The following is a 17473-nucleotide window of genomic DNA, read 5'->3' on the forward strand; positions in this document are numbered from 1 at the left end:
CTCTTCCTCCTCCTCTTCTTTCTTCTTCCCTTTTTGTATGTTCTTAGTGTATTCTCAATTCTGATTCTGCTAGTTTTCACTTTGTGTTATTTCATAGACTTCTTTCCAGATTTTTTTTATTCCTCATAATATAATAATTGAATTATAGTATTTTATTACATTATCCTTTTGCTGGACATTCATATCATTTATATTGCTTCCAGGTTTGTTTTGTTTGGGGAGGCTTATTTGGAACAGCATGTGATATGAATGACAGCATATAATATGGATGCTATAAAAATATTTGAGCACGTAGGCCTTTCCTTCCTTCCTTTTCTTCCTTTCCTTCCTTTCTTCCTTCCATCGAACATTCCTTCTTTATTTCTCCCTTTCTTTCTTTTTTGACTTTGATGATACTTAAGTATAATTCTAACAGGGAGATTATTGGGTCAAAATGTGTGATCCTGGGAGAGTGACTTAATCCTTCTGGACCTTAGTTTCCTCATGTGCAAATTGAAGGTAATTATAGTACCTACGTCCCAGAGTTGTTGTGAGGATCATATCAATACATGTAAAGGCCTTAGGAAACCTTAAAGTGCCATATAAAATGTTAGTTATTATTAATTCAATTGAATTCAATAAGTATTTATTATAACTAAGGTACTATTTTTTGGATTGTAATATCTAGATGGCATGTGGATAATTACTTCATTGGTGGAAGGAAGAAAGGAAATAAGCATTTATTAAGCACCTACAATATGCCAATCATTGTGCTAAATGCTTTATAAATATCTCCTTTGATCCTCAAAGCAATCTTGAGTGATAGGTGCTATTATTATTCCCATTTTATAATTGAGAAAAATGAAGTGGACAGATTAAAGTGACTTGCACAGGGCTATAAGTGTCTGAGGCCAAAATTGAACTCACATTTTTTGACTGTAGGATCACAAGTCTTCTATTCCTTTTCAAGCTTTTTAGGGATTCCATTCAATGTGCTAGAAGCCTAGTTTTGATTCTGTTAATAATCCCAATATACCACTCAGTTTTTATACTTGTCTCCAGTTCTAGTTACATAATTAGGTTGTTCTTTTCTGGTCATATATGTCCTGTATCCTTACAAGCAAAATTTTATGCCGAAGCCTACTTAGACCTATCTCTGTTCTTCTTTGGGTTACTTGTCATTTTGATTTTTCTGAGATTATAATATTATTTCATTTGAAAACATATAGCATTAATGTAAATATGTAAGGAGATGGATTTTTACAATAGCAAGCATTGTTTGGAATTACTGAAAGAAGGAAGGAAGGAAGATAGAAAAGGAAACTGAGGCCTAGAAAAAGAAAGTGACTTTATTACTATTTCTTATCAATTTCAGCAAAGTTAAATTTATTTTTATTTTTCTATAAGAAGTGTGTTAAAAAATTAAAACCATAGTTTGGTTCTTAGAACTACTAGCATTAATCAAAAAGGAGTAATCATGAATTTGCTGATATTTGAGACTTTAGAATCCCACTCAAGGCATTTGAAATTTTCTCTTCTTATGGAAAAGACGGAAATAGAGCATGTGGTTGGAAAAATTTATAATGAACTATGACATAACAAATAGATTCCACTAGTTTTTGTCTTTAATGAATTTATATCAGAATCATATTTATTTAGCCTTTAACTATGGCTATTTTAAGAACTATAAAACTGTTTCCTCACAACAATTCTCTGAGACAAAACAAATGTAATTGTCCCCATTTTACAGATGAGGATTCAACTCACAGAGATTGAATAATTTCCTTACAATCAAACAGCTATTGATGGCTAGTTGGTTTAGTGGCTAGAAATCTGGGTCTGGAGTCAGCTTTAGACATTTATTGACTCAGTGACCCTGGGCAGGCACTTTACCTTTGTTTGCTTTAATCTACTGGAGATGGAGATAGCTCTCCACTTCCAACATATTTGCCAAGAAAACCCCTAGATAATATAGTTCCCAAGTAAAAACTCTCGAGTGGCTCACTGGAGCTGTATTTATGCAGCTTCTCCGAGAGTGGGATTGTGGGATAACTCCCAGTGTGCCCTCTGGCCCTAAGAGCTTCAAGGGAGGTGTGAATTCAGATATCTCTTTCTAAACCCTGAAATCTCCCAAACATGTGAACTCCAATGAGTACTTAAATACTTCTTGCTTCCATGAGCTCTCTAAAGGTGTGAACCCAAGCATTGTTTCTATCAGTTGTACTTAGTACCTTGTTTCAAGTTCTGGCCCAAAATATCTCCTTCTAAGATCAAATCAATATAGTCATGGGATCATGAAGAATTGGACTGAACTGAGCAATAAATAATCAATTTTAGAGCAGCTAGTAGGCTCAGTGGATAGAATACTGGGTGTGGAATAAGAAAGATTCTGAGCTCCAATGTGGCCTCAAACACTTCCTAGTTATATGAACCTGTTCACTTAACCCTTTTTGTCTCAGTTGCTCATCTGTAAATGGAGCTGGAGAAGGAAATGGCAAATCACTCTAGTATTCTGCCAAGAAAATCCCAAAATAGGATCCTGAAGAGTTAGACATGACTGAAAAAACTGAAGAACAAATAGCCAACAAGAACCCAAACATGTATGTTTTCCATCATAAGCCATCTTGTGCCCTTTCTTTCACAGCATAAGATAGACAACAGTTAGGATAGTAAAGAAAAAAAATGTAAATTAAAGAAATTAACATTTTTAGACAGTTGAATATACAAATATACAATTGTATATTTTCCAGATTTATTTTGGGTTTTACATGTGATCAGAGTCTAATATGAAGATCATTGTTTTAGGCAACTTGCATCTGTCAATAAATATTTCAAGACATGTATTGCCTACTAACTTAGTTTTTGTTTTCAAGGTCACTGTGATCAGCTGTCTCCAGCCAGCAAAAGATGAATTTACCAATCAGGCTAAGATGAGGGTAGGTTTTAAACTTAATAATATGCAAGATACTGTAAAAATTTTTTGACTGATAAGTTTGTTTGAAAATCCAGAAATGTGCAGTACTCTGACTTGTTTTGTTTTTCAAGAATGTGAAATAAAAATAGATTCAAAATATTTATATTATGAAGTCTCATTGAGCCACGAGGGATTTAAGGTAAAGGGTATCTCATCTTAAGCAAGATTATGGATAATTTGTGATACTTATATACATATCATAAAATGATACCTCAAAATAATACTGCAACAATTTTCTTTTCCTGGTTTGATTACAATGTGGATCACCAGCCTTTACAGCGTGTTAAAAGAAGATGGGTTATTACTACCTTGAAACTCATTGAAGAAGACCCAGGACCATTTCCCAAGTTTGCTGGAGAGGTAAGCCACATGTATCCTTAATGACCATTTAAAAATCTAGCAATTAGAAACATAAAAATTCTGAAAGGATTCATAATAATAATTCTTTAATCAAAGATCTATCTTCTGCTATAAAGTCACAAAGAATTTAAAGCACCTACTCCATGCAAAGTACTGTATGATACCAGTATTAAAATGTTAAAAACAAAACAAAACAAAAACTATTCCTTTCCTTGAGGAGCTTGCATCCTATATGCTATGTGGATAAAATGTCAGGAACATGCTGGTAAATGGTTAACCACCTTCTCTCCAAAAACACTTTTAAGTTCAGTCTGCATTCTTGACACTCTTAAATTAAGACAATCTACAAAACAATAAATCAAGCCTTACTTGATAGTATTTGCCCATTTCTAAAGTGTAAATGTGGGTGTTTTTGTTCTTTAAAATAAAAATAAATATGATGGTTTTCTCTGGGAGAGAGCAGGTTTCTTGGGGAGGTTTTCTGGAGGCAGCCTTAGTTTCAGTTACAAGTAAATAATCGCCCAAAATCACAGCCAGCTGATAAAAGTTCAGATTTTTTATTGTGTCCTTCAATATAGCCCGGTTAGCTCAGAGGCCTATCTCTCTGCTTGGTTCTAAGAGCTCTTGCAGCTTTGTCCTTTGCCTCTGCTATCTTCAGCCTCCAGCCAGCACCAAGGTAGAAGATGCAATGAATCTCTCTTGCCTCAGAGAGAGGGCTTGTAGCCTTCCTCCCAAAGTGCTCCTCTCTGACCCCTGGGAATGTTCCCAAGTAAAAACTCTCGAGTGGCTCACTGGAGCTGTATTTATGCGGCTTCTCCGAGAGTGGGATTGTGGGATAACTCCCAGCGTGCCCTCTGGCCCTAAGAGCTTCAAGGGAGGTGTGAATTCAGATATCTCTTTCTAAATCTTGAAATCTCCCAAACATGTGAACTCTAATGAGTACTTAAATACTTCTTGCTTCTATGAGCTCTCTAAAGAGAGCATCATTTCTATCTTGTACTTAGTACCTTGTTTCAAGTTCTGGCCCAAAATATCTCCTTCTAAGATCAAATCAATCATATTGAACCATGCTAAATTAGATAATTATTATCTCTATCAACTCTAATGGTTTAACAATTTGTAAAGATTGCAACATAAATGCTTACTCACACTGAAAAAATTTAACAGTCCACTCTCTAAGCCAGTTCAATTTGGCTTTCGTACTCCCCTGTAACAAGTACCCAGATAAGAAAATACAATACATATACAAAATAATTTACAAAGCACCAACTACACAGTGACATCAAGAAAGGCTTTGTAATCTGTGTTATGAAGGAAGTCAGAATGGTAGAGGCAAAAGTGAAGATGGATCCTCCTCTTACATGGAGGATGGCTTGTAAAAAAGTGTAGAGGCAAATGATAGATTGTTGTGTTCCAGAACATCTCAGGCCGATTTGAAACAGAGAATAAATGAAAGGAAGTAATGGGAACCATGACTAGAAAAGTTAGTGAAAGATTGTGGAGGGTTTTAGAGCTGAAGTTTTTTTTTTTTTTAAATTCTATTTTAGAAGCATTAGGGAGCCACTGAAGATTTTTGAGTAGAGTAGTAATATGGTCAGCTCCATGTTTTTAGAAATATCAATTTGGTAGCTATGTGGAGGATGAATTGGAGAGGAGATTATGGAAGTAGGGAGACCAATTAAGTCTATATTAGGTCTATTTATTTCAATAGTCTAGGTGAGAGATGATAAGGGTTTATGAGGAAATGTGAATGGAAATAAGGGAGCTGACAGAACAAGCACTGTGGCAGTATTTGATTTGACAAAACTTCAAGACTGTTATAGAATATCAGGGTAATGAAATACCTTGCTTCAATGGTCAAGAACACTTCTTCTGAATAATGATTAAAAAAAAACAACCTTTTTTTTTCTGTGTTTTTACTTACAGTTATTCAATAACATGGACTACAATGAATCCTTAATATATATAATCAGTGGGCCTGGTGTGGATGAGCCTCCAGTTGGTCTGTTTTCTATAGAAGATAATCAAAATGGGAAAGTCTATGTTCACTCTTCGATTGACCGAGAGGAAATACAATCTTTTGTGGTACCTATAAATTTTATCCCTCTAATCCTCTTTCTTTTCTCTCATCTTCTCCTCCCCCAAAAAAAGTTTTTGGAGAGGCATGAGACAATAAAGAAAAAAAAAAGATTAACCTAACCAAAAATTCAGAGCTAAAGTTTATCTAAGTCAATAAATACTTATTAAGCAAGCACTGATCTTAAGCACTGAAAAAACAAAAAAGAGTCAAAAGACAGACCTATCTCAGAGAACTCATAAACTAAGGGAGGAGTCAAATCTGAACGAACAAGTTATATACAGAATAATTAAGAAGTAAACGAGAGGGGAAGGACACTGGAATTAAGAGGAAGTAGGGAAATATTTACTGTAGAAGTAGAATTTTAATTGAGACTTAAAAAAAAAAAAAGTCAAGTAGGCAAATAGTGGGGAACCAGGAGGGCAGTGTTATTGGATCAGAGCAAATGGTCTAGAATAAGATATAAGAAGACTAGAAAGGTAGGAGGAGTCTAGGTTATAAAGAACTTTTAACCAACCAGCGGATTTTGTTTTTGATCCTAGAGGGGATATGAAACTATGAGAGTTTATTGGAGGTGCAGCATAACATAGTAAAACCTTTGCTTTAGGAAAATCGCTTTAGTAGTTGAATGGGGGATAAATTAGAAAGGAAAAAGACTTGAAATAGGCAGATCTTCAGCAGACTTTTGCAGTAGGCAAGTTGTATGATGAGAAATAGCATATTCCAGAGATATTGTAAAGGTGAAATTAAAAACCTTGTAAGAGATTGGAAGGGGAGCAATGAGAGGTAAGAGTTAAAGATGACACCTAAGGCATGAGGGTTGGGTATGAAATAATATGGGAGGTAGGAGGTAAGGCAGTTTTTAGAGAGAAAGATAATGAGTTCTAATGGTCTGGATATTTTGAGTTTAAGCTGTCTATGTAATATATACAGTTTGAGATTTCTGCAAGGCAATTAGAGAAGTAAGATTGAATTCAACAGAAATTGGTAGATTTGTGAATCTTCAGCATAAAGATAATTAAATCCATGAGAGCTGATAAGATCACCAAGTGTAGAATATAAAAGTGTTCAGGACACTTAGGTGGGACACTTATACTTAGCAGATGTGATTTGGATTAGCATTCAGCAAAGCAGAAAAGAGTGGTGTCCTGAAAACCTGGAGAAAGGAGTTGATCAATCATTGAAAAGAGAAGCTGCAGAAAGGTCAAGCAGAATATGATTGAGAAAAAGGTTATCAGATTTGACAACTGAGAGATCATTAGTAACTTCAGAGAGAACAGATTTGGTGGAATGATGAATCAGAAGCTGATTCTAAGGGATTAAGAAGAGAATGATAAACCAATTCCAATTGTTCAGTGATGAAGAGAGCCATCTACACTCAAAGAGAGGACCATGGGAGCTGAGTGTGCACCACAACAAAGCATTCTCAATCTTTCTGTTGTTTGCTTGCATTTTGTTTTTTTTCCCTTCTTGATTCAATTTTTCTTATGCAGTGAGATAACTGTATAAATGTATACATATATTGGACTTAACATATATTTTAACATATTTAACATGTATTGGACTATCTGCCATCTGGGAGGGGGGTGGGGGGAATTTGGAACAGAAGGCTTTGCAAGGGTCAATGTTGAAAAATTACCCATGCATATGGTAAATAAAAAGCTTTAATAAAAGAAGAAGAAGAAGAAGAAGAAAATGATAGGAGAAAATGTAACAGCATTTCTTATACATAGTTTTTCCAAAGAGTTTAGTTACAAAGAGAAGAAAAAAATAGGGTGACACAAGGGATGGAAGGATAAAGCAAGAGTTTATGAGGAGGCATGGGTATGTTTGTAAGCAGACAGGGTCCAGTCAGTAGACAAAGAAAGAATGAAAATAAGTGATAAAAGAGGAATAACAGAGTAGCAATCTGTTGAAACAGATGGGATAGAATGGGATTGCTTAAGGATTAACTTTGTTATGAAATAAGGGCAAAGGAAGAAGTAGTGACAAAAGGCATATGGACCATATGAGGAAGAAAAAGTTTGTAGCAATTGGTCTTCATATTTTTCTATAAAATAAGAAGCAATTCCAGCTGAGAAGGTGGGAGTGGAGAATCATGGAAGGATTGAGAAGGCATGAAAAGGTTTAGAAGAGAGGGACAGTGAGTTGATAAGGCAGGTATACAAGGAATGCCAAAAAAGCAATGAAGGCCTAGCTGAGGTTGTGTAACAAATTTGTAGTGGACCTAGACGGAATAGTTGTATACCTTTGTTCAGCAGGATGTGTACAAGCAAAAACAGTGCATGTTGTGGGAGTGTTCCAAGGCTGAGACTTGGCAGGATGCAATCAGCAGAAATGATAAGGGTGATTAAAAATTCAAGAAAATGGGACAGTATAGAGCTGAAATGATTCTCCATTGTCAAGATGGAGAAATGAAGAGAATGTCTGGTGCCAGGGAAATGTCCTTAAATTGAAGGTCACAGTGCAATGGAAGATTTGAGTTAAATAAAGGAAGGCAGAGGAAGAGATAGAAAACTAATATATTATGGTTGGATAAGGGGATTAAGGATTTCTTGAATAATTCCTAGCAGCATATTTTAAAGACTGTGATGTTCTTTTTTTCCAGTGATTTTAGTCTATTCCTCATTTTCTTTTAAAAATTCCATTTGGGGCTCGTTATATTATAGTTATCTTGATAGTTGTCCCAAGTTGAACCGGAAGTTTGAAGATTTCTAAGATTACCTTTGAATATGTTGGTTTGTTGATTTTATATTGTGTCAGCAAATGAGTCACCACTGAAATAACTACAAACCTCATTGATGCAATTCTGGAGAACTAGAAGAAGATTTGCTTTTGTAAACTCAGCAAACAAGAACCATGTTGGTTTTTATTTTTGTTTCTGTGCAATAGCACCTTACTTTTCAGGTTTTACAGGGCCTAGGGCCTGATTCTCCTTTGTGTTAGAAGTAAATTGTCCATTTTTAAAGGACCCCAACCAGATAACTTAATGTTTCAGAATGATATGGTCTCGTGTCTTACTTTTGTGTCCCTAAAGAATTAGTGTAGTTTTCCTAAGTGGGAAATATCCTTTTTATGCATTGGTAAGATCTGACTCTGTTATTTTCCAAATGTACAAAAATTCTCCTAAAATACTTATAAAAACAAAAATCTATTTCTTTAAAGGTACAGCATCCTCCCATTCTATTATTACATACTTATTAGCTGTGAGATCCTGGGCAACATCTATGGCCTACAGTTTTTTTCATCTTCAAAATGAAGGAGTTGGAATCTACATTGAAGGTCTCTTCTGGCTGTAATTCTTTCATCCTCTCCAGACAAAATACCCAATAAAACATGAAAAAAACTTTAAATGGCCATGAAAGTGATTCACAATTAACAATACTAACTAGAGGGATATTTGCAATATTTTTCTAATCTGTGATTTTCCATAATCCTCTATGCACAGGGTGCATTTCCTTCCCATTTCTGCTTCTTAGCATGCCTTTCATCTCTTAACCCTCAGTTCAGTTGCCCATAATTCCCTTGATTTCCCTTCTTGTTGCTGCTCTCTCCCTTCTCAAACTATTCTTTATCTAATATAAAATTATCTTGTATTTAAATTATCTATGTATGTGTTTTTTCTCCCTTGTGTAACATTAGTTCCTTGTTTTTGTCTTTGTAAGCCCAGTGCCTTAGACATAAGTGCTTAAAAATGTTTATTGGATTAAATTTTGTGGATCCAAAAGGGACACACAAAATATAGAATATGACATACACCTGGCTCTCAGTGATATTGTAGTAGAGTTAAGGAGATTAAGATGCATGGTATAGTCAAGGGAAGCAGTGTTCTGCTAGAGAAAAAGTGTGTCCTGAGTATTAAAAGGCTCTGATTTTAGACCTGTCTCTGTCCTATACCCATTCTTGTGCAACTTACCTCACCTGTCTGAGGCCTAGTTTCCTCTTCTGTAGAATAAAGAGACTGAATTAGAGGCAATGTGGTATAGTGGACATTATGCTTGATCTATTTGGAATTAGGCTATTGAAAATAACAGAAATAGAAAATTAAATGTCAACTTCAGGGAAAAGCTAGCATGATAATACCTTGCATCTAGGTTCAGTAAAAGTTGGGCAATTTTATTTTCATTTAACCTAACCAAGATAGCAAATCCTGTGTATGATAATTGAGTATGTGATCATGGAACGGTCCTTTACATGCCCTAAACCTCAGTTTCCTCAACCCTAGAATGGAAGTATCTTTAGTATTTAGTATCTTATTTACTTACTGACTTAGTATTTTGTATCTTATCTTTAATATATTTAGTCTTTAGCGTCTTACTTCTCAAGGTTGTTTTAGGCTAAAATGAATATATGTAAAATGCCTTGCAAACCACTAAGTTCTATCTTAAATCATATTTTATAATTCTAGGATCATGGACCTAGAGCTAGAAGTGATCTCAGAAGGCCTTCTAATTCAAATTCCTCATTTTACAGAGGAGGAAACTGAATCCCAGGGAGTTTGTGAGTCGCTCAAAGTCACACAAGTAAAAAGGGTCAAAAGTACAAACCCAAGTGTTCAAAGTCAGCCCTCTTTTCTCTGTTCTACACTGCTTCTACTTAATACAAAGTTTTCTCTTGGGCCCCTTTCTGCTTTGTAACCTAAGATCCTTTGTTTTCAGAAGATTAGAGTTGGAGAAGTAATGTCAACAGTAAGTACTACATTAAAAAATATTAGCTCACTGGGGAGAAGCTCAGAAGAAAGTTGAACATTTCAGTTTAGACTCTTCTACAGTCAAGATAGGTTTTAAACAAGCTACTCCATCACCAGTGGTAAGATATGGGTGAGACACAAGAGGACAGAAAACATTCTACCCTTGATGACTTTTGAGAGGGTAATGGACTGAGAGTGTGAGATCTTTTGGGTTTAGGATCCTGCTCCTTCAGTACCTAAGAAGGAGCCAGCCAAACCTGAAAACTCTTGAAAGATTTAACAGGTAAGGGCAGACAGAGATATATAATGTTTGTTTCTGTTAGGGACAAAACTCATCTTTTAGGAAATAAAAATTTCAACCACAGCAAATTTTTCCAAGTATAGAATGTATACATGATTGTTTTATATCTACTCTGACTTAAATTTAGGGCCTTGGTGAAAATTCTACAATTTTTTCCCAGAACAGATCTTGAGGAAAATTACTGGTTTAAAATGCAGCTATTTTACCTTTTAAAGGAAAATAATAAAATGTGAAATCATAAAGTGAGACAGCATAGCATAATGGGTAAAGAACAAAATTTGGATCAGACTGATAGAGAAAGGGGGTTGGAAGGAGAAATCCACTCATTCTCCTTCCAACCCTCTTTCTCTATCAGTCTGATCCAAATTTTGTCTTTCTAGGCATCTTTAGGCTTCTTTCCTTCTGGTCTTCTCTTTTCCCTTTGTTTCCCCTGTTCTTGAAACTCTGTCCAGATAATACTATTACCTCTGTTTCTAGGCATATGCCATATCTTGGTTTGGTTTTTCTGTCCTGGTAAAATAATTGTGAAAGATTACATGTTAAAATGCTTATTTTTGAGTGTAAGGACACTTTTGTTTTAGTTTTAGGCATAGAAATCCAATGCTATTAGGAGATTGTTTATGAATTATAAAAGGGAATAAACATATGGTTATATTTTAAAAGAAATTTGATTACAATAAGAGTTTAAAAAAATTATAGGGAATATTTCTGTTCTTTATAAGGAGAAGTTAGTAGCACAACTATGACCTTTAGACTTTCAACAAACAAAATATCTTTTTTAAATCAATTAATTAAAGATAAGGGATTCTATGGAAAGGCACAACATATTTAACTCTCTTAATATTTAACCTATTGCTTCTAAAGATTCCAAGGTTAATTGCCACTCATGCCTGGGTTTATGTGATGCATACAATAAAAGTAATAATTCACATCAGTGATCTCAGACTCAAATAGAAATGGATCCTTGATTGCTATACATTGACTTAGAGAACTAATTAACATTATCTATGTTTTATTGGCTTTCTATTTATTTTCATCAATGTTTCCCATATATATTTTTCTCTAGTTTAGCTCACTGTATCATTTCAATATTTACAAAGTACTTTCTTCACAAAAATCCCGTGAGACAGGCAATAACAATAATATTATTCCCATTTTACAGATGTTAAAAATGAGAGTCAGAGAGGTTAAATAATTTGTCCAATAAATAAGTGTTGAAACTATTTGTAAATTCCAAAATTTCATGGTTAGTCACAGTGAAGGCAGTTAGGTGGCACTGTGGATAGAGCACTGGGCTTGAAATAAGGAAGATTCATCAACTTGAGTTAAAATCAGGTCTCAGATACTTACTAGTTTGTGATTCTGGGTAAGTCACTTAATCTTGTTTCCCTCAATTTTTCATCTATAAAATGAGTTGGAGAAGGAAGTGGCAAAACACTTAGTATCTTTGCAAAGAAAACCCCAAATGGGATCATAAAGAATCAGACACAACTGAAAAATGACTCAACAACAATAGTAAACAAATAATCACATTGGTTAATGGGCCTTCTTATATAGTGTCAGAAATTGATTAATTCTTCAGTTTCTGTTTTAATATAGAATCTCTTTGTATAGTCGGTATGGCGTCAAGAACAGAGGTTTCTGGTCTGGGTTCTGCTGCCCAATAGCCATGTTTCATTATCTTCTCAGAGAGAAATCCTCTTGATTCCTTGGTATAATTTAGCTTTGTGAACCTTGCTTTTATTCTCCATAAAAGGAAGGAGATGGATAATTCAACACTAATCAACAATGAAACATGGCAATCAAAAAAAAACCTGATCTGATCTTTGACCATCCCAAGTGATGCAGTATATAGAACAATTGAAGTGATTTTCTTGCTATGCTGTTCCTCTGTAAGGCCATATAAAAAAACCATTTTTGTTTTTGTTTTTTAAGTCTTGTTCAGTATATCAGGGAAAAGAGCCACCATTATGCCACTGCCAATCAAATTAGGGCACTGATTAACAGCTTACAAACTACTGTCAGAGTACTGACATAAAGAGACAAGAAAATGTGCTTTTTGGCTTCACAGCCACCTTAGTTTTCAAACTTGTACTAGTCATAAGAAATTACTATACAACATATAATGACAACTAAGGAGAAAAACCTCTACCTAAAATCACAATCTGATTCTGAGTAGCCTAAGGTCATTAAGGCCAGAATTGCTCTTTACTCAGTGAGTGGGACAAAGGGAGCTAAAAACTTGTGCTAATCTAGGGTGAATAGGGCCTAAAATCCTTCAAGCAGATTGGAGTTCTAAAAGCAAAAAGGATGGTCCATTGGTTAAGTGTGATTCAAGGATTCTTATTCAAGTATGGAGTATACTAAATAATCTCTGAAGGCCTTTCCCCTTCAATATTCCATGAGTCTAAGAATATGCAAATTTCAAGTAGACCAGAGAAGAATGAGTAAAGAGATTGAATTCCTTTTGTATCAGGTGTCATACCCATGGATTTATTAATTGTTTTAGCTAATTCTGAATTTCCCTCCCTGCCCCTTGTCCCTTTGGGATAAAAGGCTAATCTAACCAACCTCCATCAAGTATATTATTTTCAGTTCTGGATACCATACCATGGAGGTTACTGAAAAACTGAAAATTATACAGAGAAGGGCCGAAAAGCATATTATATATATTGGGAAGATCAGAAAAAAAAAAAAGATGCAAAAATGTTTACCTGGTGGGTGAGAAGACTTAGAAGGGATATAGTATCTTTTTTCAGTTATTTGAAGAGCTGCCATGTGGAAGAGGAATTACACTTCTGCTCATTTCTAGAGGGCAAAATTAGATATAAATGAGTAGGAGTTGACGAGAGACTATTTAAACTTTAGTGAAGACAAATTTTTCTACATTTAAAGCTAACCAAAAGTTAAATGGGAGGTAACTGGTTCTCCTTCACAAGTGTTTAAACAAAAGTTGCATGGCTACTTGTTGATAATACTGTAAAAGAGATTCTTGATCAAAATACAGGTTGGACTAGATAGCTTCTATGCTTAACTTCCAACAACAGGATTTTGATTAGATGATTTCTACGATCCTCTCTACACTCTAACCTTCTATAATATTTCTGTGTTTGAGAGCATGGACCACAGCTTTGATATCTTTTATCCTTAGAATACCTATTGGGGCCTGATTTGTAAAGAGGCAATGTAGTGGAAAGAATATTGGATTAGGAATCAGAGGATCTGGGTTTGGCTCTAGGCTTCACCACTGACTCTGTATCTGTGGGAAAGTCAATGGATATAGTAAAAAGTTGGTTTCTACCTGTGTGACTTTGGACAAGTTATTAAAATTTCTTAGACTTCAGTTTCTTCATGAAAAATGAGGCAATTAAATTAGATGATTTTATGATCCTATAACCTATTTAGTTTTTAGTTTCTTCATCTGTAAAAAGGAAAGGTTGGGTTATCAGGGGTCCTCAAACTTTTTAAATAGGGGGCCAGTTCACTGTCCCTTAGACTGTTGGAGGGCTGGACTATAGTAAAAACAAAAACTTTGTTTTGTGGGCCTTTAAATAAAGAAACTTAATAGCCCTGGGTGAGGGGGATAATCGTCCTCAGCTGCCGCATCTGGCCCGCAGGCCGTAGTTTGAGGACCCCTGCATGAGTGGTCTCCAAAGTCCCTTTCAGCTGTAAATCCTGATTCTCCTGTTCCTTTTCCCCTATTTGTGGCTCCTACCCCTATCTATGACTTCAGGTGTCTTTTTCTTTCTGCTCTGAGATTTATTAACATGCCTCCTCTGTCTCTCTTTTTCAACCCCTTGTTCCCTCATTTTACCACAGACCTTACCAATTCTGCATCAATTATGTCTTGCTTTCTCTTTACCCCGCCCCCAAATCCCCTAAAGAATGTTTATGAAGAGCTGCTCAGTTGTAAGGTTCTTCTTTCAGCAAAGCTTCCTTCTGAGAAATGGTATTATGAAACAGAACGTATTTTATAAATCGATATACTCCAACATAGTAAATACTCTCTGGACTCACTGTTCTCAGAGTCAGGCTGGCTACATCACTCCTTCAGGATTATAGGAATTGGAGTATCTCTTCTCTAATACTATCATATTGATGCCCCATTGGGGGTATTTTTATCTCTATTGTTAGGAATCAGTGATTAGCACCATTATTTCATAAAATCAATGTTACCTTTTAAAAATGGATAATTACATTAAAAATATGAAGATAAAATAAGAATAGAAATACAATGTTATTTCCACACATACAACTTGAGGGCATTTTACCTCCAAACTCTCCCATATCACTTCAATCTCTGGGAAAAGAAGACTCAGATTTAATGCACTCTCTACAAAGTACTGGTCCCATCAAATTCACTTTAAAATGTGACATTACAGCCAGTTGAGTACTGCTTCGATAGCTTTCTCTATTTCTTGAGACATTGGTGCTCAGGTGCATTCAAAGCTCATTATGGATTTGCCTTCTAGACCTCAGATGGCTTATTCTTCTGACCTTTTGACACCCATAAAGTTGGAGCCTCCACCATCCCTCACCTAAAATTTAAAAAAAAAAATCAAATATGGAGACAAAGAACTAAAGCCCCTATTTGTGGGCTAACTGTTGACCTTAGAGGAAAAGTGCCCCAAATCTTTCTTGTCTTTCACTAAACATTGCCAAAAAATCTACTTTGGTGATTTAAATCTTTGTGGACTTGTATCAATTACTTAACATGAAAAAACCTGTTGAAATTGAACTTTAGTGAGATCTTCCCTGCATCAATTAAATTGCAATCAGGATAGGTTCTTAGTGCATGAAGTTATGGGGTATTTATGAAGATGACTCATTTGAGACACTATTGTAGGAGATATAACAATGTTATAAAATTTTAAAAAATAATAACAAACCATAAAAATAATATAGTAATGTTTTCTCCCCTAAAAATAATTGGTTTTGGCATTAATGTTGACCACTGTTTTACAGGTACGCTTTGATATTATTGAGAGTTCAACTCGGAAAGCTGTGGATACATCTTTATTTTTCATTGTCAAAGTTGGTGACATCAATGATAATGCACCACAGTTTGCTGAGGAAGAATTTAACATCACTATCAAAGAGAGCCACCATCTTGGTGAGACTTGTTCACTTATTGGGCAAAATTATATTCCATTTTTTGTCAGTGGAAATGTCATTTTAAAATATTCTTAATATTTTATTTTCTCCCCAATTACATGTAAAAACAGAGATTAATATTCCTTAATTTCCTTAATGGAAGCTTCTTCACTTTTTATACTGAACAAGATAGATGAAAAATAGGGAATAGATGTGCTACTGAATGGTTTCAGGTATATATTTTCTTGTTCAGTTCTTAATATAGCAGGCCTGAAGCTTCCTATTCTGATTCTTGCTGATCCTTATGCTAAATTTTGTACAAACAATAAAATAACCAGGAAAATAGTTCATTAGTATTTAGATCTTCTGATGGACCACTTCACAGCCTAATTAAAACAAATTCAAACTATACCTTGGAACTTTAGTTTGTTGTAACAACTAATTTTCATTTTCTTTCCTTCCAGATAATCCTATTTTTCAGGTAGAAGCAGTCGATTTGGATGAAAAGCAAACTCCCAATTCTGAAGTCTCCTATTCCCTTGTTTCACAAGTGCCATTGAACAAAGGAAATGGGTTTTACATTGATCAAAGTAGTGGAGAAATTCTTCTCTCAGGATGCTTAGATTATGAGGTCATAAATTTTTTACTATTACTTAAAATCTTGAATTCTGTATCTTATATGTGCTTATTGTACATGAGCTCTAAATGTGTAGATATATCTTTTTTTTTTTCATTCATCATGTATTTACCAAATGCCTGCTATGTTTAGAGCACTGTGCCAGGAGACTTATCCTGAAAGATCTGACAATCTAGTAGGTAATTGCTTTGAGACATAGATAACTATAATGATGTTTTTCTTAAGCTAGTTACAGTTACACTGTATATTTGGTGAAGACATATGCACTACAGGATTATGTGCACACACACTAACATAAAAAAAACCCCACACATATATTCACAGACTGTGGAAAGACTAGAATCTAGATGAGTGAAGCAAGGATCTACCCCAGTAAAATGGTAGCTCTTTTGAAATATTTTTTGTAGACATAGGATTCAATGGTAGAAAAGATCTTTGTTGTTGTTGTTCAGTTGTTTCAGTCACATTCAACTCTTTATGATCCTGTTTGGGATTTTCTTGGCTGGATATTGGATACTAGGGGGGTTTGCCATTTCCCTCTCCAGCTCATTTTACAGATAAGGAAACTGAGGCAAACAGGGTTAAATGACTTACCCAGGGTCACAAGCTAGTAAGTGTCTGAGGCCACATTTGAACTTGTGAAGATGAGTCTTTTTGACTCTAGGCCTGGCACTCTATTCTCTGTGCTACATAGTAGCTTATATAAATAGTAGATAAGCAAAATTTAAAATAAACACACACACATACATATACAAATAAACAAATATATTTGAATATAGGAAAAAAGTAAAAGTTATTGTTAAATCTGGGCGTTAGTGTTAGCTTTACATATCTGCTATGACTCTAAGAAATTTACTTTTCTCTGGGTCTCAATTTCCTTGTCTCTAAAAGGAGAGAACTAGAAAGGTGATCTCTAAGGTCTTTTCCACTGCTGAATCCTACAGTCCTACAAAAATATTTTAAAAGATCTAGGGTTTCATTGGAATAGATGCTTGTGAAACCCATGAAAATCCGCAACCTTTCCATATAATTAAGTAAACATTATTTACGAATTACAGTGGCTCCCAATAAATTACATTATCTGCCAGCCAAAGGTTGTTGAACCTCTCTGAATCTGAGTGGGCTAATCTATGAGCATTAGAATCAGATTCTATTGCTGGACTTAGCCCAGAAATTTTTCTAGTTTTATAGGACCTGCCAGGGCTTGCTTTCTGCTGGCATAGCCTACAAGATCTTATATCCATGCCATTATGAAACATTGGAGGGGCTACTGTAAAACAACTGGAATGGAAAGTTAAGCAACAAAGCCAGCTAACTTGTTTTCTTGCCTTATGTTGAGAAGCTAACTTTTTCTTCCATGC

General features: G+C 35.0%; 1 protein-coding gene across 2 annotated transcripts in view; it reads left to right on the top strand.

Moving 5' to 3' along the window:
* The window catches only part of CDH26 (cadherin 26), a 58820-nt gene that overhangs the window by 11621 nt on the left and 29726 nt on the right, over window positions 1-17473 (top strand). For both annotated transcript variants that reach the window (XM_031951713.1, XM_031951712.1), the window contains exons 2-6: window positions 2853-2915; window positions 3224-3313; window positions 5240-5398; window positions 15347-15494; window positions 15940-16106. In XM_031951713.1, the coding sequence (XP_031807573.1) occupies window positions 2853-2915; window positions 3224-3313; window positions 5240-5398; window positions 15347-15494; window positions 15940-16106 (627 nt within the window). The remainder of the gene's footprint in view (window positions 1-2852; window positions 2916-3223; window positions 3314-5239; window positions 5399-15346; window positions 15495-15939; window positions 16107-17473) is intronic.

Source organism: Sarcophilus harrisii, chromosome 2 (assembly GCF_902635505.1).
Source record: "Sarcophilus harrisii chromosome 2, mSarHar1.11, whole genome shotgun sequence".
NCBI lineage: Eukaryota > Metazoa > Chordata > Mammalia > Dasyuromorphia > Dasyuridae > Sarcophilus > Sarcophilus harrisii.